The sequence below is a fragment of the Nerophis lumbriciformis genome, linkage group LG24, assembly GCF_033978685.3.
Source record: "Nerophis lumbriciformis linkage group LG24, RoL_Nlum_v2.1, whole genome shotgun sequence".
In the NCBI taxonomy this organism is placed as follows: Eukaryota; Metazoa; Chordata; class Actinopteri; order Syngnathiformes; family Syngnathidae; genus Nerophis; species Nerophis lumbriciformis.
The window spans coordinates 31,816,542-31,844,415 of record NC_084571.2 but is presented as its reverse complement, the minus strand read 5'-3'; the positions used below and the strand labels follow the sequence as shown (position 1 = coordinate 31,844,415).

General features: G+C 42.3%; 2 protein-coding genes across 7 annotated transcripts in view; one reads left to right on the top strand and one right to left on the bottom strand.

The window, feature by feature from the left end:
* Positions 1–27,874, top strand: part of mrtfbb (myocardin related transcription factor Bb) — a 221,873-nt gene that overhangs the window by 30,988 nt on the left and 163,011 nt on the right. The window lies entirely within an intron of this gene.
* Positions 248–27,874, bottom strand: shisa9b (shisa family member 9b). The gene is made up of 4 exons (XM_061982238.2): positions 27,208–27,874; positions 20,124–20,230; positions 6,636–6,776; positions 248–1,157 (listed from the first exon to the last, which is right to left on the bottom strand). The coding sequence occupies exons 1-4, from the start codon at positions 27,714–27,716 to the stop codon at positions 772–774; spliced, it is 1,143 nt and encodes a 380-aa protein (XP_061838222.1). The 5' UTR covers positions 27,717–27,874; the 3' UTR covers positions 248–771.

The window sequence follows — 27,874 nt, the reverse complement described above, 5'->3', positions numbered from 1 at the left end:
TTATCAAATAAATGTCCCCCAAAAATGCGACTTATACTCCAGTGCGACTTATACTCCGAAACATACGGAATAATAGTCTCCTTTTCAGGTGAGAGAGGACGCTAAAGGCAGTGCCTTTAGGCACGCCCCCAATATTGTTGGCTGGGTAGAAATTCGGGAGAATGGTTGTACCCCGCCTTCCGCCCGATTGTAGCTGAGATAGGCTCCAGCGCCCCCCGCGACCCCAAAGGGAATAAGCGGTAGAAAATGGATGGATGGATGGGTTGCCCCGGGAGATATTCGGGAAGGGCACTGAAATCCGGGAGTCTCCCGGGAAAATCGGGAGGGTTGGCAAGTATGCATGTACTCAGCCTTAAGACAGCAGACTAGTTTAGACTGAATCAGCAACAGCGCCCCTGCTGGTTGCAGCCAAGTAGTGCACTCCATTTCTTTGCAGCCATTGCTTCAAGACACGATAAATCAATAATTAATTCAATCAGCATTATTCTTAACCATCAATCAACTATTTTGCCCATCCCTGGTGCTGATTGTCTGTGCTCTTTGTGTTTCCTTTATGATTAATTAGTAAAAAGTGCTTTGTGTTTATATGGTTTAGTTGGCATTTGTGTTTTGATATTATTGGATAATACGCATATGTATAGCGATATTTGAACCCTGTTGTGCAGGAACAGCGATCCAAGACCTCCTCGTCCGTATCATACACAAGTGCATGTTTACCCCTCCATAGTCATATTAGACACCAACGCACGCATTTGTTTTCAACCGTTCCTGTCACACCGTCACCTCTGTCTTGCTGTTGGTCACAAAGTATGGCTGCGGAGGCAGGTAGCGACTGCTGTGAAGCTCCTTTTCCACGACGGAGAGTGTCTTTTGGCCATAGTTGTGCCTCAGTCCCAGCGTGTCATTGCTTTCCCACGGCCTCAACATGGCCGCCGGGCTGGCTAAAGTGGCGCAGGCGTAAGACAGCGAGTGGGAACTGTGGCTCTTAGGACTCTTGTGTTTGCGTCCACCCTGCTTGGTCGACGTCTGTCTGAGTGGGCTGTAGGGATTGCAGGGTTCTGACTCGGTGTCCATTGGTTCCATTGGGAGGCTGCCCTTGGCCGTCATCTCGATCACGTGCCGGCGGTTGGTGTAGAAGCTTTCATTGGCTTTTTCTGCTAACAAGTAGAGAACACAACCAGTCATTTTTTTGTATCGTTATTAACCGTTGCTGTGTGTAGCAGCAAATTTTTAACAACCCAATGCACATTCCAAAAAAATAAATTATAAAACAATTTTTTCAAGTTTAATAAAATGGCCATGATGTGAAAAGTTATGCAAAAAACTTAAATGTTGAAGCTAAAAACTCGATATGCATATTTTTTTCTAGTCAATACTGATAACTTACTGCTTTTCAATTTATTTATATCTATCAATTTTTACTGTAATGTATGCACACTAGAGATGTCCGATAATGGCTTTTTTGCCGATATCCGATATTCCGATATTGTCCAACTCTTAATTACTGTTGGAGGCAGATATTTACATATATCCGAATTTTAGTGTTACTTATTTTCTTTCATAGTCATATTTGAAAACAGCTCGTGTTTTCCATTTATTCTCTTTCTGTTTCTCTGCAAGTAAACTGTGTGTGTTAACCTTGAGTTCTTTGGAATGTGTTTTGACTAGCATTTGTTTTGACTAGGGAGAGGGAAGAGAAAAGAGAGGGTTTTGGGATCGGGAAAGACAGACCATTTTAGAGGGGCGATCCGAATGTTCTATGCTGTTTCTGTGAAAGTATATCTGCAAAGCTTTGCAAATATATTACAAAATACCTATTCTGTCTCTGGTGGTTTTTCAACTCAGCTTTAAGTGTCGTAAAGAGCTTGGGAGCGACTTGTGACTTGAATTCCTTGGGGGGAACAACTGGTCCAAAACGCAACATTACCGATTCCGATATCAACCGATACCGATATATACAGTCGTAGAATAATAATTCACCCCTATACAATATCCTACCCTAATACCCTACTGTGCAATATTACCCTTCGAGTGCAATACATCCGACACTGATAGTTATTTATTACTCCGGTACTCTTGTCTTGTTCTGTATATTGTATTGTATTTTGTATTTGTATAGTGTTTTGTATATTGTACAGGATTGCTTATTATTTTTATTGGATAGTAGTCTGTTTATTCCAATTCTTAGTTTTTTCTTTAATACCTCTTGTGTAATTTATTTTTACCCCATATTTGTTCCCACTACCGCACCTTAAGTTGGAGTCCTTAATCTCGTTACATGCAAATATAATGACAATAAAGTCCATTCTACTCTATTCAGCAAAGGCTTACAGCATGTGGAGCAGCAGACTGCGTCCACAAAGTACATCCGTACGTGGCATGACAATCAACAACAAAATAGGAGCGCAAGACAAGAACTAAAACACTACACACAGGAAAACACCAAAAAAAACCTCAGAATAAGTCACGGCGTGATGTGACAGGTCGTGACTTTGAGACAAGAGCTATAGTGATGCATGCTTGGTTATGGTTTGAATTAGAGATGTCCGATAATGGCTTTTTTGCCGATATTCGATATTCCGATATTGTCCAACTCTTAATTACCGATTCCGATATCAACCGATACTGATATAAACAGTCGTGGAATTAACACATTATTATGCCTAATTTTGTTGTGATGCCCCGCTGGATGCATTAAACAATGTAACAAGGTTTTCCAAAATAAATCAACTCAAGTTATGGAAAAAAATGCCATATTTATTATTGAAGTCACAAAATGCATTATTTTTTTTAACATGACTCAAAACAGTAGCTTGGAATTTGGGACATGCTCTCCCTGAGCGAGCATGAGGAGGTTGAGGTGGGGGGCGTAGGGGGTAGCAGGGGGTGTATATTGTAGCGTCCCGGAAGAGTTAGTGCTGCAAGGGGTTCTGGGTATTTGTTCTGTTGTGTTTATGTTGTGTTACGGTGCGGATGTTCTCCCGAAATGTGTTTGTCATTCTTGTTTGGTGTGGTTTCACAGTGTGGCGCATATTTGTAACAGTGTTAACGTTGTTTATGCGGCCACCCTCAGTGTGACCTGTATGGCTGTTGACCAAGTATGCTTTGCATTCACTTGTGTGTGTGAAAAGCCGTAGATTTTATGTGATTCGGCCGGCATGCAAATGTAGTGCCTTTAAGGCAGTGACGTGCGGTCACTGGAGGCAGGTCACCTGCCATCAAGGAAAGAAAAAAAATAAATTTAATTGTTATATGTATCCAGTGATTATACTATAAAGTTATTTTCCATTTAACTTCACCAGTTTTAGATTATTTTTATTCAAAATCGCAGAATTTTCACATTTGCCGTTCAAATACTGAGAAGAGACGGTGCGGTGATCAGCAGCCAGTTGAGGCACATCACTGCGTTGTGCCTCAACATGGATTGCTGGCCTGCTGTGCTCTGAGACCGTATTGCTACATGAATTATATTAAAAATTTCCATAATTTAGTTAGCTGAGGTATATAATGTCCAGTGTATTTTGTCAACAACTGTATGTGTGTAACGTATTTCTTGTGCTGAGCAATCATAAAACTGCTGCGAAGACGCACTGTGTGAGGCTCGCAGTAATCCCGCCTCCTGGTGCTGGTTAATGCACCTCCGCCACAGAGTGCACCCCCCGACGGGAGCGCCACACCAACCAAAGCCCACACCCAAACCCTCCACGTGCAAGACCGAATCCACCCAAAAAAAGTCACTTAACAAGAAGCCAAAAAGTGCAAAAACAACAATGCTCGCGCCGGAGGAGCCGTGAACGACTGCAGGGACACAACATTAGGTACACCTGCAGACTGCAGCACAGATTTCATATTTCATTCATTCACAACTCCTCCAACACGAACACCACTGTTCCCGCACTTATAAGTAAAGGTAAGATCATAATAACGTTTTTTTTTAATTAAATGTGCTTTTTTGTGTGCTACAGTTTGTATGTGTAAAGTTAAGTTAAAGTACCAATGATTGTCACACACACACTAGGTGTGGTGAAATTTGTCCTCTGCATTTGACCCATCCCCTTGCTCACCCCCTGGGATGTGAGGGGAACAGTGGGCAGCAGCGGCGCCACGCCCGGGAATAATATTTGGTGATTTAACCCCCAATTCCAAGCCTTGATGCTGAGTGCCAAGCAGGGAAGAATGCTGGTATGAGCTTTTAAACATAACCCGTTAACTGCTGCCAATCAAATGGTGAATAAGATACTCTTTAGGGTTCACATGTTTGTAAATCTGACTGTGATGAAGTCAGTGCCTCACCAGCCATCAACCTCACCACACGTCACTGCTTTAAGGCACGCCCCCAGTATTGTTGTCTGGGTGGAAATCGAGAGAAATTCGGGAGAACGGTTGCCCCAGGAGATTTTCGGGAGGGGCACTGAAATTTGGGAGTCTCCCGGTAAAATCGGGAGGGTTGGCAGGTATGACTGGGAGTCGCAACTGCTCTGTACTTCTCCCTACGTACATGTACTACTCCGTACAGCAGCGTTTTAAAAAGTCATACATTTTAATTTTTTGAAACCGATACCGATAATTTCCAATATCAAATCTAAAGCATTTATCGGCCGATCGGATATCTCTAATGCACACCTTTCTTTGTGGCTGGTTGGGGCAGCTTCTTTAACGTTCTTCTTGGCTTTTTAAAACATCGTAGCGATGCTGGCGTTTCAAATGGCTGATAGTGTTCCCCCACTCCCACTCGTGGAATGTTTGCGGAACATTTGATGAAAATAGCACACGAAATGTATTCTTCCGAAATGCCAAACCATAGATGCAATGTTTGTTTACTACGAGCTCATGGGAAGTTTACAACACAAGTAAGAGAAACTTCACTTGATTTGCTCAGCCGTAGTCACCTACAGCTAATCAGTTATTAGTTATTTTTTAACCCTTTTTAACCCCACTTTTATGTTAAAATACTGAACAGATGTTTACCTTATCCCAATAAACATCTGTTCAGTATTTTAACATAAAAGTGTTTGATTGTGAGGCATTAAAAGCCACAAAATGCAACGGGTCCATCAGACCCACAAACGCTGGCTGAGTAACAACAATATGAACGTTGCATGGAACATTTCTCTGCCAGTTTCTGCATCCCACAGGGATTCATTCTTCTTTTGTGTTGCTGCATCTGCGGTTCCCACACAAGGTTGCAACATTGTTTGTCAACACTGTCTGCTCTCATTTTCCCGCACATTTGACCCGCTGATGTTCTGTGTACCTACACTCTGTCCTCCTCCTGTCTAGGCCTGGTGTGTGTGTGTGTGTGTGTGTGTGTGTGTGTGTGTGTGTGTGTGTGTGTGTGTGTGTGTGTGTGTGTGTGTGTGTGTGTGTGTGGTACACAGAACATCAATTTCCACACCTCTATTAGCCCCGGGTTCAGTGGACCCGGACATCTTGTATGTAATAGAAATGTGTAGGGGGGGTGTATGGTGTGTGGTCATTAAATATGTATTCTGATATATGTTCTTCACAGAAAATGAGCCAAAGTCAGTGAGTCACAGTTTGAAAAATTAATTAATTGTATCATTTTTCTTTTAATAAAAAATGAAAACGGGTCCCACAGACCCAAACACCACACAAGGGTTAATATCATCAAATTCATCATGTGAAGTCATAATTAGTCATATCAGCACGATAAATATTTGTCAGGTATATATCATGAATCCTTCCTAATGACACAAAGCAGGCATTTTTTTAATTTTTTAAATAATCCATGTATTGTCTTTTTAAGTTAAACATATCAAAACGGCCCCTGCATCCTTTGTTTTTTCAGTGTAAGACCCTCAGATGAACAAAGTTTGCACACCCCTGAGCATAAGGTAGCGCAACCTTTTTCAAAATCAAAGATGATTGAAAATTTGAAAAAAATCTGTGTTTTTTTTAGAGTTTCCACTTTTATGGGAGCTAGATTACAAAATAGGCTTCGATTTGCGTTGCATCTGACAGCACAACTCATAGCATTTGTTTTTTGGTCGATCTTGATTGCCTCCTGTTCCTAAACTCATTAGCTAAGATGTGTTCTATTTTTGATTGTCCTTAATGATCAGTTTAGTTGACGGCGCTTCCGCGGAGCTCTGCCTGCTCGTGTAAAGCGAGCCGAGATTGAACCATAGTGCAGACATTAACCGCACACAAACATAGGACTACTGCCTAGTACATCACTCTTCAACATGTGATATACCTATACTGACATATAGTTTCCGACATGTTTTTAACTATTGTTAACATCTCATTCTTTTTCAGCACTACTTTGGAAAGCGCTTCTATTTTTGTCCAAAATTTGGTTGTGTATCTCCCTCTCTTGTGGAGGCAATTGCATCTTGGCTGGATGAGTTCCAAAATTATCACTTGAGAGCGGCAACAAACGCGTCCTATAAATACCTTTCACTTCCTCTCGCTCTGAACATTGATGGGCTATTGATTAACTGGGTGGGACTTGGTGGGTATTTTGAGAAAAGGCAGCCTTGTGCTTCAGCTCCTGCTGTGAAGTAAACAGAGAACCTGGGAACACTGTCCTTAAAAACACTGGTACTAAGTTTAGTCTTTTGTCTATTAAGCAATCAAATGACAGTTTAGGATTTGTTAAGACAGTGTCTCACCGACAGCCTTGAGCGTGGCATACTTGTTGAGGTCCTGGATGGACGGTTGGGGCTCGTAAGGGCTGCTGATCGGTTCCAGGATTGTGTACGGTTCTGTTAGCACAGGCGATGCTGGCGTTGCGTTGTTCATCTGGGGGCTGTCTGAAAGAGCAGAAACAAAGATGTTTTAAAGGCCTACTGAAACCCACTACTACCGACCACGCAGTCTGATAGTTTATATGTCAATGATTAAATCTTAACATTGCAACACATGCCAATACGGCCGGGTTAGCTTACTAAAGTGCAATTTTAAATTTTGCGCGAAATATCCTGCTGAAAACGTCTCAGTATGATGACGTCAGCGCGTGACGTCACGGATCGTAGAGGACATTTTGGGACAGCAAGGTGGCCAGCTATTAAGTCGTCTGTTTTCATCGCAAAATTCCACAGTATTCTGGACATCTGTGTTGGTGAATCTTTTGCAATTTGTTCAATGAACAATGGAGACAGCAAAGAAGAAAGCTGTAGGTGGGAAGCGGTGTATTGCGGCCGACTGCAGCAACACAAACACGGCCGGTGTTTCATTGTTTACATTCCCGGAAGATGACAGTCAAGCTTTACCATTGGCCTGTGGAGAACTGGGACAACAGAGACTCTTACCAGGAGGACTTTGAGTTGGATGCGCAGACGCGGTACCGTGACTACGCATGCAGCTGCGGCTTCCAAACATTTGATCGCTTGCCCATACGTGCGTGCCGCTATGTGCATGTCACGTACGTAACTTTGGGGACTTTGGGGAAATATATGTGCTGTATGAACTTTGGGGAGGTGAACGGTACTTTGGGCTGTGGGATTGAGTGTGTTGTGCAGGTGTTTCAGTTGTATTGGCGGGTTATATGGACTGGAGGGGGGAGGTGTTTGTTATGCGGGATTAATTTGTGGCATATTAAATATAAGCCTGGTTGTGTTGTGGCTAATAGAGTATATATATGTCTTGTGTTTATTTACTGTTTTAGTCATTCCCAGCTGAATATCAGGTCCCACCCGCCTCTCACAACATCTTCCCTATCTGAATCGCTCCCACTGCCCTCTAGTCCTTCACTCTCACTTTCCTCATCCACGAATCTTTCATCCTATCTCAAATTAATGGGGAAATCGTCGCTTTCTCGGTCCGAATCGCTCTCGCTGCTGGTGGCCATGATTGTAAACAATGTGCGGATGTGAGGAGCTCCACAACCTGTGACGTCACGCGCATATCGTCTGCTACTTCCGGTACAGGCAAGGCTTTTTTATCAGCGACCAAAAGTTACGAACTTTATCGTCGATGTTCTCTACTAAATCCTTTCAGCAAAAATATGGCAATATCGCGAAATGATCAAGTATGACACATAGAATGGACCTGCTATCCCCGTTTAAATAAGAAAATCGCATTTCAGTAGGCCTTTAATTTTGCAAATTAGGGTTGTGCGATATGACTGTATCACGATATAAGTGTTTTATATCGGTCGATATTGATAATTAGGTGATTAGGTAATAAGTAGGGATGATGTTCGAAAACCAGTTCTTCTGATTGTTCGATAAGAAAAGAACCGATTCCATGAATTCGAATCCCTTTTTGAGAAACTGTTCCCGTTATCGAAGCCACTACAGTAAAGAAAACGATTTGGTTCTTTATTGGAATCCCTGGGAACGAATCTTGGACATTTCCCGTGACGTGTCACAGGAAATCAGTGAAACATAAAAAACACAAAACATGCAAAATAGTGGGTTTTCTAACAGTGTCTATTTATTTTAGTTATAAAAAAAACAAAACTGTACAAGTACTTTTTAAGCACATTTAGCAATACCATGATAATAATAACCGTGATCATTTTGGTCGCGGTAACCGTGATATGACTATTTCATATTGATACTAGAGATGTCCGATAATATCGGCAGTCCGATAAATGCTTTAAAATGTAATATCGGAATTATCGGTATCTGTTTCAAAAAAACAATTTTACCGGGAGACTCCCGAATTTCAGTGCCCCTCCCGAAAATCTCCCGGGGCAACAATTCTCCCGAATTTCTCTCGATTTCCACACAGACAACAATATTGGGGGTCTTTAAAGGCACTACATTTGCGTGCCGGCCGAATCACATAATATCTACGGCTTTTCACACACACAAGTGAATGCAAGGCATACTTGGTCAACAGCCATACAGGTCACACAAAGGGTGGCCGTATAAACAACTTTAACACTGTTACAAATATGCGCCACACTGTGAACCCACACCAAACAAGAATGACAAACACATCCGCACCGTAACACAACATAAACACAACAGAACAAATACCCAGAACCCCTTGCAGCACTAACTCTTCCAGGACGCTACAATATACACCCCCCGTGTATATTGTAGCATCCCAGAGACCCCCCCCGCCCCCCAAACCCCCGCCAACATTCTCATACTGCATGTCCCAAATTCCAAGCTGCTGTTTTGAGGCATGTTAAAAAAAAAAATGCACTTTGTGACTTCAATAATAAATATGGCAGTGCCATGTTGGCATTTTTTTCCATAACTTGAGTTGATTTATTTTGGAAAACCTTGTTACATTGTTTAATGCATCCAGCGGGGCATCACAACAGAATTAGGCATAATAATGTGTTAATTCCACGACTGTATATATCGGTATCGGTAATTAAGAGTTGGACAATATCGGAATATTGGATATCGGCAAAAAAGCTATTATCGGACATCTTTAATTGTTACATCTCTACAAGTGTTATACAACAGCTGTTGCTGTAGGCAAGTCAGCATACAGCACGTGTATCTGCTTCTACCTGAGCTTTAAAATGTACTGTTGGTGTGAAAATAATGCACATTACCCTTGTCGTACTAATGTTTACAACAAACTCAGCAAAACAAGCTGAGCAATTTGCGTCTTATAGGCATTACAACATTGCTTCTGTTGCACATTATCCTTATACTATATACTGACCATGTGGTGTAAAAGTAGTGTTCTTTATATTTTTTCATGCACTCCAAATCATTATTAACACTTGTGCTTTATAGGGATTTAAAGATTTCAGAAATGACAGTCTCACTTTATATGTCGCCTGCCCTTAAATCTCCGTCCTCTTTTGACGTTTAAGTAAGTAAATGCCCCGGCTATGATTACAGCACATGCAATGTTTTCCTCCGTGCCGCAAAATGTACCAAAAAGATTAAATAAAAAGTCATTTTTATGCAGTTTTTTTTTTTCTTTCGGAAGACTCTGGATGGTGAATATAGGATGATGTCACCTTCTTGTACTGTATTTAAGCCTTTTTGCGGACCCAGCTGGAGGATCATGGCCGCTCTTTTGTAGGAGAGATCTAATCCTACAGAGGACATCTGCGTAATTAATGGGTGTGCAGCAACTAGACTGATCCCCCCCCCCCCCTCCGTCGCCTGGCATGACAGACCACACAGATGTTCAGAATGTCTCGTTTGGATCGGAGGAGATTGGTTTGAGAATAATGCATATGCCAGATTGTATCTAACTTATGTCAATATTTTGTATTAAATGTTGGTACCCTTAATTTTGGGTATTTTGGAAGACATAATCAATCGACTCTGCAGACTTTTGCATAAAAGCTCGTCGTTAGAGATGTCCGATAATGGCTTTTTTGCCGATATTCCGATATTGTCCAACTCTTAATTACCGATTCCGATATCAACCTATACCGATATATACAGTCGTGGAATTAACACATTATTATGCCTAATTCTGTTGTGATGCCCCGCTGGATGCATTAAACAATGTAACAAGGTTTTCCAAAATAAATCAACTCAAGTTATGGAAAAAATGCCAACATGGCACTGCCATATTTAGGGACCCTATTTAATTTCTAGCGTTTTATTATTATACCGCCGCCTCTTTGAGCTCTAATTTGACCCCCTTAACATGCTTCAAAACTCACCAAATTAGACACACACCAGGACTGGCGAAAATTGCAATCTAATCAAAAAACCAAACCCCAAAACTCAAAATTGCGCTCTAGCGCTCCCTAGGAAGAAAACACAGACAAAACTGCCTGTAACTCCCAGTAGGAATGTCGTAGAGACATGAAACAAAAACTTCTATGTAGGTCTCACTTAGACCTATATTTCATCCACTGACAACCCCCAGAAAAAATCAACAGGAAGTTTGGAATTCCCCCTTCAAAACAAAAGTTGAGTAAAAACAGTCACCTTTTTTCAAACATTATCTCCTCTGAGCGCGTTTGTCGTGTCGGCTTCAAATTAGCAGTAAGTTGAGGAAAGAGTTTTAATTACTGCTCCGGTTTGGAATTTATGAGCCCTCAAAGTCGGTCCCGTCCATCGCTGCTTGCAGCTTTAATTATTATTGAAGTCAGAAAATGCATTATTTTTTTCAACATGCCTCAAAACAGCAGCTTGGAATTTGGGACATGCTCTCCGTGAGACCCACTACAACTATGGGAAGTACTATACTTTGACTTTCACAAAGTGCATTATTTTGTTTTGTTTTTTAAACATGCCTCAAAACAACAGCTACAAAAACAATGAAGGCACACAGCTTCAGTCCAGAGTATACTAGAGTAATAAAGTAAACAATAACATAGTCCTCCTTTAGTGCAAGACTGCCTGGCATACTGTATAACAGGGAATTATAAACTGGGCTCAATCTGCCCTGCTCTAACGTATTTGTATGAGTAACACAAATGTGCTGCAAGCTAGTGGTGAGTGCTTGAAGTGGCCTACCAGTCAGTCAGAGCTTCTGAAATGCTGCGTTGAGGGGTGGTTTTTGTTGTATATTTGTTTTTTCTCGGCAGAGTCTTTAAGCGACAACTGTGTGGTACTACTTTTTTTCGCTGTTTGATTTTCATCCATCTTCCGCTTGTATTCATCGTGTATCTCCTTATGGTTCTTGAAGAGGTGGGACATAAAATTGCTCGTATTAAAGGAAGACGTCTTGGTTCCTCCTCGCATAACCAACTTTTTGCAGTCATTGCAAATTGCCAGTTTTTTATCCGTCAGAGACACTTTTAAAATAATCCCAAACCATATACCGTATTTTCCGCACTATTAGCCGCACCTAAAAACCACAAATTTACTCAAAAGCTGACAGTGCGGCTTATAACCCGGTGCGCTTTATATATGGATTAATATTAAGATTCATTTTCATAAAGTTTAGGTCTCGCAACTACGGTAAACAGCCGCCATCTTTTTTCCCCGTAGAAGAGGAAGCGCTTCTTCTTCTACGGTAAGCAACCGCCAAGGTAAGCACCCGCCCCCATAGAAGAGGAAGCGCTTCTTCTTCTACTGTAAGCAACCACCCGCCCCCGTAGAAGAAGAAGCGCGCGGATATTACGTTTCATTTCATTTGTGTGTTTACATCTGTAAAGACCACAAAATGGCTCCTATTAAGAGACACGCGTACAACGCAGAATTCAAACTCAAGGCAATAAGTCACGCAGTAGAACACGGAAATAGAGCAGCAGCAAGAGAATTGAAGCAACAAGATGACCTGCGCCACTAAGACAGGGAGACAGCGCCGGACGACATACGCCAACATCTGCCAGTGGATTGTAAATGCCTGGGCGGATATATCGGTCTCAACTGTGGTCCGAACTTTCCGGAAGGCAGGATTCACGGAACTGCTGGACAACAATAGCAACATTGACTCTGATGACTTCGACGAGACGGAGCCGGCCATTTTGGATCCCGTATTCGCCCAACTTTTTAATTCGGACACCGAAGGAGAAGAATTCGAGGGATTTATGAATGAAGAATAACTTCAGAAAGTGAGCGTTATGTTTATTTTGTGTGTTGTGACATTGCTATTGCTCTGCACTATTTTGAATTTTACTATGTTTGTGATTGCACATTTGCACATTACCGTACATTTTGGGAGTGAACAGAGTTGTTAGAACGCTGGTTTTTAATATATTATTAAAGTTTGACTGACCTATCTGACTGTTTTTTTGACATTCCCTTTAGCGCAGTTAGATGCGGCTTATAACACGGGGCGGCTTATAGGTGGACAAAGTTTTGAAATATGCCGTTCATTGAAGGCGCGGCTTATAACCCAGGGCGGCTTATGGTGCGGAAAATACGGTACATGGTGTCGTTAGTCAGTCACCGAGCGAGCTGACTTGTTAGCCAGGCTACAGCACCGGCAACAACACACTCTTGTTGTTGTTATGCTCCGCTCGCGGCGGTTTGATGAGGTCATCAAGCGTCGCCAGTAAACTTCTCATGCTGCAGTCGTGCTGCAACTCCTGTGTTGTGTGTGGGAGAGGGGATGGGGGAGGGTCTGCTGACTGGGAGACGCAACTGTTCTGTATTTCTCCCTACGTCCATGTACCGCTCCGTACAGCGGCGTTTTAAAAAGTCATAAATTTAGCTTTTTGAAACCGATGCCGATAATTTCCGATATTACATTTTAAAGCATTTATTGGCCGATAATATCGGCAGTCCGATATTATCGGACATCTCTACTCGTCGTCACTGTAGGGATGGAAAAGTTTATAAAAAAAAAAAAATCTGAACCATTTGGATGACCTGACTCAGTTTGTAATATGCTTTTCTTTGTTGTATTTCTGTATTTTCCGTGGTAAGATCCAAACCATGGAGTTTGTGACCCGTTCCACCCCTACGTTACTGCCATCATTAGTGGTTGACAAACTTTAGTCCACTGCTCCGTGGTTTAGGATTCCATTGAAAAACAGATCATTAATACAGAATGAGGTTAATTAGCGTCTTATTCCCCACTGGTCAGCAAGACACTTTATTATATTATGTGCTAGTTAATGTGGAAACTGTCTCATCGTATGATGCAGAGGACGGCTTTGGCGGATCCAGTGCGACACACCTAAACAACAATTTGGATCTCACCTTTCAAACAAAGCATGTTTTTGTTGATAATGTTCGGATACATCACAGTATTTATTTCCCTATGGCCTTGTCAGTAGTGAGACAAATGACCAATCTTCCAAACCATAACCCATCCAATCTGTGTTATCTTGTCAGACAAATCTCTTAAATTGTTGACCTGCTTTCAATTAAGTGTAAGTGGGCCAAAGTCTTTTCCAGTGTTATGCTGCTATGAAGGGTTTGCATGTTATCTAAGTACAAACGAGTAAAAGGTACATTGCTCATTCGTTGCTGATTGAATTACTCAACGGTCAGGGATTCCTTCAGGATCAATGAATTATCGACCCAACCGAGCCAAGGGTACCTCCTCAAGTTTAGAGACAGGATTTATTTCCCCAATACCTATCTGCAAAAATGTGTAGAAGCACTAATCTACAAATAGATCTCCCATTATGAAGCAGGGCAATTACTTCTGTTCTGTTTTACTCCCAGATTGCCGAGCGTAAATTTGTATTTGTTGGTCTTTTTGCAACTTAGCGACTGTTCTGGGCCGGAGGCGCTGTCAGAGTCGCAGCTTTCATGTCAGAAAGTAGGCTGCCACTGACGCATTGTAAGGTTAAAGAGATATTTGTCGCCACTTAGCGCTCCGACTCTCGTAGACCATCTCCATGGGACTCATAGAACATTTGACAGGAGTATTTTTCCTTGTTTGAATGAGAAAACTGTGCTCTCGTTCACAGCTTGCCTGATTTGGTGTTAACGCTGCCGTAGATATGCAAATGATCATTAATTGGGGCTGATTCTGAGTCAGTCTTTAAGAAACTATTGTATATTTAACAGTAAGTGTTACCCGACATGATAACTTCTCAGAGCATTGAATCGATGGCAACTGGATTCTTCTGCTTGTCTTAGAAAACGATTCATCAGAGCAGGTTCATTTGTTCATGCTCAAAGACTGGATCGGACAGCTTTTGTTAAATTCTCTGATAACATAACTATTAGCAATTTGTATGATAAAAATGATACCTCAATAATAACACATCAATTCAGCCCTAAATAGCAAAATATGTCAATGGGTCTCTAAGTGCGACAACATGAAGGCAAAAGGTTAGTTTAGTAGCTCCAATATTACGCAAAAGTGTCTTGGTTGTGAATACAACATATTCAACGAAATGGAAAAGGTACTTGCAAGACAGTACAGGTCAGTGGAACATGGATTTGCAAACTTTTTTAAAACTTTTTTTTTCTTTTTGTAGCAACTTAACGTTTTTGAGAGCACCAAAAGGACTTAAAGGGGAACATTATCACCAGACCTATGTAAGCGTCAATATATACCTTGATGTTGCAGAAAAAAGACCATATATTTTTTTAACCGATTTCCGAACTCTAAATGGGTGAATTTTGGCGAATTAAACGCCTTTCTATTATTCGCTCTCGGAGCGATGACGTCACGTTGTGACGTCACATCGGGAAGCAATCCGCCATTTTCTCAAACACCGAGTCAAATCAGCTCTGTTATTTTCCGTTTTTTCGACTGTTTTCCGTACCTTGGAGACATCATGCCTCGTCGGTGTGTTGTCGGAGGGTGTAACAACACGAACAGGGACGGATTCAAGTTGCACCAGTGGCCCAAAGAAATTGGACGTTTGTTCCGCACACTTTACCGACGAAAGCTATGCTACGACAGAGATGGCAAGAATGTGTGGATATCCTGCGACAGTCAAAGCAGATGCATTTCCAACGATAAAGTCAAAGAAATCTGCCGCCAGACCCCTATTGAATCTGCCGGAGTGTGTGAGCAATTCAGGGACAAAGGTCCTCGGTAGCACGGCAAGCAATGGCGGCAGTTTGTTCCCGCAGACGAGCGAGCTAAACCCCCCTGGATGTCTTGGCTCACACCGTCCCTTATGCCACCGAAGCTGATCAAGAGAAGAATATCGACCCTAGCTTCCCTGGCCTGCTGACATCAACTCCAAAACTGGACAGATCAGTCGGAGGTGGGGCGTGGTTGGGGCGGGGGCGTGGTTAGGGCCGTGGTTAAGAGGGGAGGAGTATATTTACAGCTAGAATTCACCAAGTCAAGTATTTCAAATACATATATATATATATCTATATATATATATATATATATATATATATATGTATGTATATATATATATATATATATATCTAAGAAATACTTGACTTTCAGTGAATTCTAGCTCTATATATCTATATTTATTTTATTATATATATATGTATATATAAATAAAAGAAATACTTGAATTTCAGTGTTCATTTATTTACACATATACACACACATAACACTCATCTACTCATTGTTGAGTTAAGGGTTGAGTTGTCCATCCTTGTTCTATTCTCTGTCACTATTTTTCTAACCATGCTGAACACCCTCTCTGATGATGCATTGATGTGTGGCACGCACAAAAGTGCTTTCATCAAATGCAGTGGAGTCTGGAATCTTCCATCTCTCCCTAGCATGGCCCAAAACCGGTCAATCTTTGCTTCCTGAGGAAGATCTTCAGTGCCAAGCACTTGGTAGTCCACTACTTCTTCCCGGAGGCTATCCAGGTCCAATCGCAGCTGCGGCTTGGAACTTACAAGCTGTTATGAGAGTAGTGTAGGTGTGTGTGTGGCCCTTTAATAGGTGAGCATGTGAGATGAGTGACGTCAGTGAGTGTGTGGGCGAGAGAAGAGAGGGAGCGGTAGCGTGAGTGCGGGAAGGGACTAGTTTGTTTTGTGTTGGATTGGCTGTGTGCAAGCAATCAATAAAGCAAGATTTGCAACTATTCGCCGGACTCAGGCAGGAAAGGTGCAACAAAGCGTATTTCTTCATCTTACTCGTGTCGCCATGACTGTATCTTCCTTTTTCTTCTGCTTCGTCTCCTTGTTGTGTGCGCAGTTGTGCAATGCACTCTCTAAAAGCCGTATATGTTATTGATGTTATAGATGGCAGTATTGTCCTGTTTAAGAGTGTCACAACATTGCTGTTTACGGCAGACGAACTGCTTTACGGTAGACAAAAACATGACTGCTGTTGTTGTGTGTTGTTACCGCGCTGGGAGGACGTTAATGAAACTGCCTAACAATAAACCCACATAAGAAACCAAGAACTCGCCCTTGATCATTCTACAGTTATAATGTGTTTGGGCAGGCACACTGTTTATATCGTGGGAAAGCGGACTCAGGTCCGCATGGAGCTGGAGGGGGCGTGGCCTCCAGCTCCGCCTGAATTTCGGGAGATTTTCGGGAGAAAATTTGTCCCGGGAGGTTTTCGGGAGAGGCGCTGAAATTCGGGAGTCTCCCGGAAAATCCGGGAGGGTTGGCAAGTATGACATACAGACACCTTTGTGAAGCGTTGAAGCTTAGCTGTCTCCTCTCTCGTACCATTCTAGCTATTCTAGGTACGTGGAATGTCTTTTTGTCATCTCATGCCACAGATAATGCTGCTGGGAGTCATTTCCATCTGGCTTTGAAAGAACCAGCACCAGCAGACGGTTGTTTGCGACATTGTTCCATGTGGATAAGTGCCTGGAGTGAAAAGAGGCCACACCTCCGAGTTGCCCCCTTTAGGCACTTAACCAGTCACAAAATAGTAATAATAACCCACAAAAGCTGCATTACTAGAGAGAGAGAGATATTGAGAGGCCTCTTTAAGACTTTTGGAACAATGGTCGTTTAGCGTAGCCACAAAGGAAGCGGACCAGACAAATCCACAAGACAAAAATATCACCTCACTTCTCAGAAACTGGCCAAGACTGTCGTCATGGTTACAACAATCATCGCCCCCCCTTGCTGTTGTCGGCTCAATTAACCCGAATTGCTCACCATCATCGCTTTAGCAACTTTTTCCTTGGCAAGGGCTCACCCCTGGGCTGCCATCTTTGAAATGAAGGCGAGTTAAAGGGCTGCAAAGACGTTTTGATTACGCTCAATCAAAAGGAGATTAGCATGTGTAGTGAACATACTGTAGCAGCACCAACAACTACATCATACACCGTCTGGATAAAAGGAGCTTTCTCACATTTAAGTATGCCTTTTCAGCTGGTATGACCTAGAGCTGGGTGGTATATGGTCTGTGAATCTTTGACCACCACACGAGTCGATTCTTGGGCGTAACAATTCGATTCAGAATCGATTCTCGATTCAAAGTCAATACTTTTTTCAATAACAATGGGTGCCATTTCTATGAGTAACTACATTCCTCCATAAAATAGATTAACAGCTCTGATAAAATTCTATATTACTCAAAAGAAAACTGGTTTTGTTTCATAAAATTGTACCCAAACCTTTAATAAAGTCAAATATAAATAAGGTAGAAAGTAGAGATGTCCGATAATATCGGACTGCCGATATCGGAAATTATCGGTATCGGCAGTCCAGTATCGGTTTCAAAAAGTAAAATGTAGGACTTTTTAAAACGCCGCTGTGTACATGGACATATGGAGAAGTACAGAGCGCCATAAACCTTAAAGGCACTGCCTTTGCGTGTCGGCCCAATCACATAATATCTACGGCTTTTCACACACACAAGTGAATGCAAGTCATATTTGGTCAACAGCCATACAGGTCACACTAAGGGTGGCCGTATAAACAACTTTAACACTGTTACAAATATGCGCCACACTGTGAACCCACACCAAACAAGAATGACAGACACATTTCGGGAGAACATCCGCACCGTAACACAACATAAACACAACAGAACAAATACCCAGAACCCCTTGCAGCACTTATCGGACATCTCTAGCCACAACAAATGATACACAATTTGAAAGGGTGTTTAGCTACAGCGGCAATATCGTCAGCTGACACAGGTACCCTGCAATTGACAGCTTGGTGTTCCTGGCTAAAATTGTTGAGGGAAGAATCGTTTTCTAAAAGTGTTAGGCTAAAAACAGTATTGTTGAAGGTAAATTATTTTCAAGTTCTCTTAAAGGGGAACATTATCACAATTTCAGAAGGGTTAAAACCATTAAAAATCAGTTCCCAGTGGCTTATTTTATTTTTCGAAGTTTTTTTCAAAATTTTACCCATCACGCAATATCCCTAAAAAAAGCTTCAAAGTGCCTGATTTTAACCATCCTTATATACACCCGTCCATTTTCCTGTGACGTCACATAGTGATGCCAACTCAAACAAACATGGCGGATAGATCAGCAAGTTTATAGCGACATTAGCTCGGATTCAGACTCGGATTTCAGCGGCTTAAGCAATTCAACAGATTACGCATGTATTGAAACGGATGGTTGTAGTGTGGAGGCAGGTAGCGAAAACGAAATTGAATAAGAAACTGAAGCTATTGAGCCATATCGGTTTGAACCGTATGCAAGCGAAACCGACGAAAACGACACGACAGCCAGCGACACGGGAGAAAGCGAGGACGAATTTGGCGATCGCCTTCTAACCAACGATTGGTATGTGTTTGTTTGGCATTAAAGGAAACTAACAACTATGAACTAGGTTTACAGTATATGAAATACATTTGGCAACAACATGCACTTTGAGAGTGCAGACAGCCCAGTTTTCATCAATTAATATATTCTGTAGACATACCCTCATCCGCTCTATTTTCCTGGGGGTCTGGCGGCAGATTTCTTTGACTTTATCGTTGGAAATGCATCTGCTTTGAGTGTCGCAGGATATCCACACATTCTTGCCATCTCTGTCGGAGCATAGCTTTCGTCGGTAAAGTGTGCGGAACAAACGTCCAATTTCTTGCCACTTTCGCATCTTTGGGCCACTGGTGCAACTTGAATCCGTCCCTGTTCGTGTTGTTACACCCTCCGACAACACACCGACGAGGCATGATGTCTCCAAGGTACGGAAAACAGTGGAAAAAAACGGAAAATAACAGAGCTGATTTGACTCGGTGTTTGAGAAAATGGCGGATTGCTTCCCGATGTGACGTCACGTTGTGACGTCATCGCTCCGAGAGCGAATAATAGAAAGGCGTTTAATTCGCCAAAATTCACCCATTTAGAGTTCGGAAATCGGTTAAAAAAATATATGGTCTTTTTTCTGCAACATCAAGGTATATATTGACGCTTACATAGGTCTGGTGATAATGTTCCCCTTTAAACCAGCGATTTTATTTTATATTTTGTTTTTTTTGTGTTTTTATTAGCTGAGCATTTGAGCATAGCTTAATGTTTGTTTTAAAGAAGATTGAACATTATACTTTAATATTCTTATATTAAGGCTTTTTAATATTTTATGTGGATCTATCTATGAATGAAATCTTTGAAATTTCCAGAAAATTACTCATGTTAAGTATTTGTTTCAATAAAACAACTTGACAGGTATATTTGGGTTTGACTTTGTCTAAATTCACTTTCTGGAAAAAAATATTGCGATATACATCATATATTGATATTCAGTCAAAATATCGTATTGGGTATGACTTTATTTTCTTTATTTCCTCAGTTGTTGTTGTTTTTTTAAACATTTTTGCTTATTTTTTTATCAAAATGATTCCTGTTTTTGGATGTTGTACAGCAAGCAGTGGGTGAATCGCAGTTCAAAGTGTACACTTCCTTTACATCATTTGTAATGTGTACTGTGCAGGAAATCAGTACGTAGCTGTACTGAGCTTAAGACTACGTACCGGAAAATACTCTTACACCCTTAACTGATGACACTTACGGAAGCTGTTGATGGCCATTCTGGTTTGTATGTTCTCATAATGGAGGCCCAAGCTCATCTCATCCGTATGTTCCGAAGTGGGATGCCGAATCACTTGTGCCATAGCTCTGCAAAAAAAATGGTCATTTCAGACTTAAATCTTACTGTATCAAAGAATAAATATTTATCATGCCAAAAGATCATCAGATGTGGCGGCGGAAACTATTCATTCACCCATTCATCCATTTTATATACTGTTTATCCTGATTAGCGTCGCGGTTAAGATGAAGCCTATCCCAGCTGACGACCATTCTTTTTTTTCTCCAAAATCTGTAACTCTTACAAAATAAGAGGACACTGGTTGTCAGGAGGATATACATCTCTGTAACAGTGGTTCTCAAACTTGTTTCATCAAGTACCACCACAGAAAACAGCATAATGACCATCATTAAAATACAATAGCATAGTAGGCCTAAGTCTTCATTAAAAACAAGGCAGAGGTTTTATTTAACAAGCGTATTTAATATTTTTGACCACATAGTTTGAACAGTAAGACTGTTTGAATATTAATATGAATATTATTTTAATGGAGTGATTCTTTGGCGTACCACTAGATAGAGCCTGTGTACCACTAGTACCGCACTTGGAGAATCACTGCTCTATAATATTAGTATTAGAGATGTCCGATAATGGCTTTTTTGCCGATATCCCGATATTGTCCAACTCTTAATTACCGATTCCGATATCAACCGATACCGATATACACAGTCGTGGAATTAACACATTATTATGCCTAATTTTGTTGTGATGCCCCGCTGGATGCATTAAACAATGTAACAAGGTTTTCCAAAATAAATCAACTCAAGTTATGGGGGAAAAAAATGCCAACATGGCACTGCCATATTTATTATTGAAGTCACAAAGTGCATTATTTTTTTTTAACATGCCTCAAAACAGCAGCTTGAAATTTCGGACATGCTCTCCCTGAGAGAGGTTGGGGGGTGGGGGGGTAGCGGGTGGTGTATATTGTAGCGTCCCGGAAGAGTTAGTGCTGCAAGGGGTTCTGGGTATTTGTTCTGTTGTGTTACGGTGCGGATGTTCTCCCGAAATGTGTTTGTCATTCTTGTTTGGTGTGGGTTCTGTTGCGTTTTGGACCAGTTGTTCCTCCCAGGGAATTCAAGTCACAAGTCGCTCCCAAATTCTTTACGACACTTAAAGCTGAGTTGAAAAAAACCCACCAGAGACAGAATAGGTATTTTGTTTTATATTTTCAAAGCTTTGCAAATATACTTTTTGAGACCAGTCTAGCATAGAACATTCTATTGCGCCGCCAAAAATGGTCTGTCTTCCTGACCCAAAACCCTCTCTCCTCCCCCCTCTCTCTAGACAAAATATATGCTAGTCAAAACACATTCCAAAGCATTCAAGGTTAACACACACAGTTTACTTGCAGAGAAACAGAAAGAGAATAAATGGAAAACACGAGCTGTTTTCAAATATGACTATGAAAGAAAATAAGTAACACAAAAATTCGGATATATGTAAATATCTGCCTCCGACAATTCACAATGTGGTGCATATTTGTAACAGTGTTAAAGTTGTTTCTACGGCCACCCTCAGTGTGACCTGTATGGCTGTTGACCAAGTATGCCTGGCATTCACTTGTGTGTGTGTGTGTGTGTGTGTGTGAAAAGCCGTAGATATTATGTGATTGGGCCGGCATGCAAAGGCAGTGCCTTTAAGGTTTATTGGCGCTCTGTACTTCTCCCTACGTCCGTGTACCACTGCGTACAGCGGCGTTTTAAAAAGTCATACATTTTACTTTTTGAAACAGATCATTTCCGATATTACATTTTAAAGCATTTATCAGCCGATAATATCGGACGGCCGATATTATCGGGCATCTCTAATTAGTATCAGATCTTTTCGGACATAGGAATATGGAATGGCGACTATATTGTTATTGTATAAACTGGCCTAACCTAATTTATAACCCTGGTATAAAAGGCTTTTCTCGCCCGGAAAAGGGTGGAGTGCCATCTCCGGGTTGGGGAGGAGATCTTGCCCCAAGTGGAGGAGTTCAAGTACCTCGGAGTCTTGTTCACGAGTGGGGGAAGAGTGGATCGTGAGATCGACAGGCGGATCGGTGCGGCGTCTTCAGTAATGCGGACGCTGTATCGATCCGTTGTGGTGAAGAAGGAGCTGAGCTGGAAGGCAAAGCTCTCGATTTACCGGTCAATCTACGTTCCCATCCTCACCTATGGTCATGAGCTTTGGGTCATGACCGAAAGGACAAGATCACGGGTACAAGCGGCCGAAATGAGTTTCCTCCGCCGAGTGGCGGGGCTCTCCCTTAGAGATAGGGTGAGAAGCTCTGTCATTCGGGGGTAGCTCAAAGTAAAGCCGCTGCTCCTCCACATCGAGAGGAGCCCGATGAGGTGGTTCGGGCATCTGGTCAGGATGCCACCCGAACGCCTCCCTAGGAATGTGTTTCGGGCACGTCCGACCGGTAGGAGGCCACGGGGAAGACCCAGGACACGCTGGGAAGACTATCTCTCCCGGCTGGCCTGAGAACGCCTCGCGATCCTCCGGGAGGAGCTGGACGAAGTGGCTGGGGAGAGGGAAGTCTGGGCTTCCCTGCTTAAGCTGCTGCCCCCGCGACCCGACCTCGGATAAGCGGAAGAAGATGGATGGATGGATGGATGGATGGATAAAAGGCTATTTATTGGATACAATCTAATAACCCTGACTACAGCGCCACTTGTGGCTTTGACATGCACCTGATGGCTTCTAATGTATTTTGAAGATTTTTTATTTTTTATATGCTGTACAAAAAGAGTAATACCCTTCACCATCAATACAATATGTACATATCAACCTGAGAACCACTGTCCTCTGCGGTTCTAAGAAAGAATATATCTTATTGATTGTCACGTGTTAGATTTGACTCCATCACGGTGTATTAACCTGAAAGCCTGCGTCCTCTGTGTTTTGCATAACCGAGCTATTTGTCAAAACTGAAATCATTGTCTGCGGCTCACAGAAGCAAAGAGAAATTGTTATCAGTCACCTTGAAACACTCTCCATGAAACCTGATAGTCAGGTTACAAATCTAGTGGTCATAATGAACTCAGACTTGAACTTTCACAGCCACATCAAGGCCTTGTTCACACTGCAGGTCAATTCCGATTTAATTGCCCATTTTTTACCTGTATCCAATTTTTTTATGTCCATCTATCCATCCATCCATTTTCTACCGCTTGTCCCTTTTGGGGTCGCGGGGGGTCGCTTCAGCCTATCTCAGCTATGTCGATGTGAATTTTTCATATCCAACCCAGGCCTCTTTCGTATGTGGAAATAAATATGATGTGTTGGTCCTGCGATGAGGTGGCGACTTGTCCAGGGTGTACCCCGCCTTCCGTACGAATGCAGCTGGGATAAGCTCCAGCCCCTCCGCGACCGACAATCGGTAGAAAATCGGTGGATGGATAGATGTATGCGATGCGTCCTCTTATGTGAATGCGCCTGTCAGAATAATTGTATCTAAGTTATCACAAAACTTTGTGTTTCAATGACTTCCCGGAGAGCAGACAAAAGCTGTCTTTGATCTTACCAAACAAAAGGCTTGTAAAACTCCACTCTGTAGGATGGGGAGCGACATGAGGGTGTGGGTTCCTTTGATGTATTGTAATCCACAGGAAGGTTTTGTCTTGACCCGAGATCTACAAAGCGGAGAGGAGGCAGGGCCTGACCTCCCTCCTGGCACTTTTTCTTTGAACTGTTCTGTGACTGAGGGCAACGGCTGTTTACGACCTTTTCTTTTAACTGTTTTGTAATCAAAGGCGGTGGCTGTTTACGACCCCAGTCCCTTTAGAAACAGCTGTTGCCCTGTAATCAGGGAAAGTCCAAATAAAAGAGGAGGCGTACAATCTTTCGTCAGAGCGTGGTGGAACTGTACAAGGGTATAGGTGTACGCGCTCTCCTCATTGAGCCAAATTTAATTTTAAGTTTGATTCCTTGCTTCTTTGTCTGTTTAATAGATGTCATCAGTGTTTGAACCTGACAGCGCCCATGCACGGGTCGCATTCATCTGACTAGAACGTCATCAAAAAGCGATAAGCATCATAATTATTTGTCAAAATAGACGGTTACAAAAAAACAGAGCAGAAAACAGGTGAAAATTAGGGATGTCCGATAATGGCTTTTTTGCCGATATCCGATATTCCGATATTGTCCAACTCTTAATTACCGATACTGATATCAACCGATACCGATATATACAGTCGTGGAATTAACACATTATTATGCCTAATTTTGTTGTGATGCCCCGCTGGATGCATTAAACAATGTAACAAGGTTTTCCAAAATAAATCAACTCAAGTTATGGGAAAAAAATGGCAACATGGCACTGCCATATTTATTATTGAAGTCACAAAGTGCGTTATTTTTTTTTAACATGCCTCAAAACAGCAGCTTAGAATTTGGGACATGCTCTCCCTGAGAGAGCATGAGGAGGTTGAGGTGGGCGGGTTTGGGGGGGGCTTAAGGGGTAGCGGGGGGTGTATATTGTAGCGTCCTGGAAGAGTTAGTGCTGCAAGGGGTTCTGAGTATTTGTTCTGTTGTGTTTATGTTGTGTTACGGTGCGGATGTTCTCCCGAAATGTGTTTGTCATTCTTGTTTGGTGTGGGTTCACAGTGTGGCGCATATTTGTAACAGTGTTAAAGTTGTTTCTACGGCCACCCTCAGTGTGACCTGTATGGCTGTTGACCAAGTATACATGCATTCAGTTGCGTGTGTGAAAATACATTAATAATCTTATATAAAGCATTTAACAAATTATTGCCGCCTAATCTACAACGTTTTTTTTATAAGACGAGTGCAGGCTCATAACTTGAGAGGCTTTGGATATTACTTATTGCCGAGAGCTCAAACCACTCGTAAACGTTTTTGTGTGTCTGTATGCGGAGTAAAACTATGGAACAAACTGGACTTACAACACAAGCAATGCCAAACTATTAATGGATTTAAACTATTATGCAAACATGGGGTCTGGTTCAAATATAGAGATGAGGGTCTTTAATTTGACCTGCTGTTGTACTCTGTCTCAAAGTGGTAACATGTGCTCAATGATTCCTTACCATTAATGCTATGTTGTCTATTACCATTATTGCTATGTTGTCTATTACCATTGTTGGTATATTCATTATTCCTACATTGTTGATACAAATTATTGTTACAGTGTAATAATCATTGTTACCTGTGGTAATGCCACTATGACACAACATCTGTATTATAATCCTTGAACAAAGTAAGAGTGAAACTCATGTGAATAATCACTGAATGGAGAACTTGGGGGTGGTATTAAATAAATTATCTTCTTCCCACTCCCTTTCAGGCAAAACTGGACAATCATGCCTTACATACTATACATTACCTTTTGCACTATATTAATTTATATTATTATGTGTTGTCAACTTTGTACTTTTTTTATGTCATTGCCTGAAATAAATAAATAAATGAATAAAATGAAATGAAAAGCCGTAGATATTATGTGATTGGGCCGGCACGCAAAGGCAGTGCCTTTAAGGTTTATTGGCGCTCTGTACTTCTCCCTACGTCCCCGTGTACACAGCGGCGTTTTAAAAAGTCATGAATTTTACTTTTTGAAGCCGATACCGATAACTTTGAAACCGATACCGATAATTTCCGATATTACATTTGAAAGGGGAACATTATCACAATTTCAGAATTGTTAAAACCATTAAAAATCAGTTCCCAGTGGCTTATTTTATTTTTCGAAGTTTTTTTCAAAATTTTACCCATCACGCAATATCCCTAAAAAAAAGCTTAAATGTGCCTGATTTTAACCACCCGTCCATTTTCCTGTGACGTCACATAGTGAAGCCAACACAAACAAACATGGCGCATAGGACAGCAAGCTATAGCGACATTAGCTCGGATTCAGACTCGGATTTCAGCGGCTTAAGCGATTCAACAGATTACGAATGTATTGAAACGGATGGTTGTAGTGTGGAGGCAGGTAGCGAAAACGAAATTGAAGAAGAAACTGAAGCTATTGAGCCATATCGGTTTGAACCGTATGCAAGCGAAACCGAGGAAAACGACACGACAGCCAGCGACACGGGAGAAAGCGAGGACGAATTTGGCGATCGCCTTCTAACCAACGATTGGTATGTGTTTGTTTGGCATTAAAGGAAACTAACAACTATGAACTAGGTTTACAGCATATGAAATACATTTGGCAACAACATGCACTTTGAGAGTGCAGACAGCCCAATTTTCATCAATTAATATATTCTGTAGACATACCCTCATCCGCGCTCTTTTCCTGAAAGCTGATCTGTCCAGTTTTGGAGTTGATGTCAGCAGGCCAGGGAAGCTAGGGTCGATATTCTTCTCTTGATCATCTTCGGTGGCATAAGGGCCGGTGTGAGCCAAGACATCCAGGGGGTTTAGCTCGCTCGTCTGCGGGAACAAACTGCCGCCATTGCTTGCTGTGCTACCGAGGTCCTTTGTCCCTGAATTGCTCACACACTCCGGCAGATTCAATGGGGGTCTGGCGGCAGATTTCTTTGTCTTTATCGTTGGAAATGCATCTGCTTTGAGTGTCGCAGGATATCCACACATTCTTGCCATCTCTGTCGTAGCATAGCTTTTGTCGGTAAAGTGTGCGGAACAAACGTCCAATTTTTTGCCACTTTCGCATCTTTGGGCCACTGGTGCAACTCGAATCCGTCCCTGTTCGTGTTGTTACACCCTCCGACAACACACCGACGAGGCATGATGTCTCCAAGGTACGGAAAACAGTCGAAAAAACGACTGTTTTGTTGTGACGTCATCGCTCCGAGAGCGAATATTTAATTCGCCAAAATTCACCCATTTAGAGTTCGGAAATCGGTTAAAAAAAAAAAAGGTGTTTTTTCTGCAACATCAAGGTATATATTGACGCTTACATAGGTCTGGTGATAATGTTCCCCTTTAAAGCATTTATCGGCCGATAATATCGTCAGTCCGATATTATGGGACATCTCTAGCACACACACATATAGTATTGTATACAAACCACAAGCGTCCACGTGCCTACCTGGACATGTTCTCTCTGTTTGGACGCTGCGTCTTCTCCAGCCCCAGCTTGGTGAAGATGCCGATCAGAGCCATGATGGCCACCAGCCCGCAGATGACATAAACGATGAGGTTGTTCTTGTCCTTGACGTTGTCCGTCGCCACGTCCACTTTGGACGGCGGCCTGCCAGTCATCATCCACGGTGGCGTGTCGTAGTTCTTGCAGGTGGTCTGGTCCAGGCGGGAGCTGCGGAAGGCGCAGCAGAAGCGGAACCCGCAGGTGCCGCAGCAGTACAGGTAGTTGCCCGTCTGGCACACGAACGGCGGGTCCCACTGGCCCATGACGTCGTAGTAGCCGCTGCACTTGTCCTCCATGTGCGGGCTCTCTGTGGCGCTGCTCGTCGTGGCTCCCGCCGACTCGTTGTATCCGTTTACCAGCAGCAGCTCGTCTGCCGTGCGCTCCGGGGGTTCGCCTTCCGCGGCCACTTTGGCGAGGAAATAAGCCAGCAGCAGCAACTCAGTGGCGTGCATCTTTTCTCCCTTTTTATTGTTAACCACCACGTGTAGACGAGCTCACATCCTCCGTGGAGACGAGGCAGGGCAGTGCGTAAAAGTGCGCACCAACTTCCCTCGGAGCCAAGGACCGTGCGCACTCGTACTTCTCTCAATGCGAAGCAATGCCAGCTGCC

Bases quoted from the DNA above. Each gene is read 5' to 3' on its own strand.
- shisa9b (XM_061982238.2), bottom strand. From the start codon at position 27,716: ATGCACGCCACTGAGTTGCTGCTGCTGGCTTATTTCCTCGCCAAAGTG. The intron at 20,231-27,207 runs GTAGGCACGTGG...TTTTTTTTGCAG, and splicing joins AACAGAGAGAACATGTCCAG to AGCTATGGCACAAGTGATTC. The intron at 1,158-6,635 runs GTGAGACACTGT...TCTACTTGTTAG, and splicing joins TGCCACGCTCAAGGCTGTCG to CAGAAAAAGCCAATGAAAGC.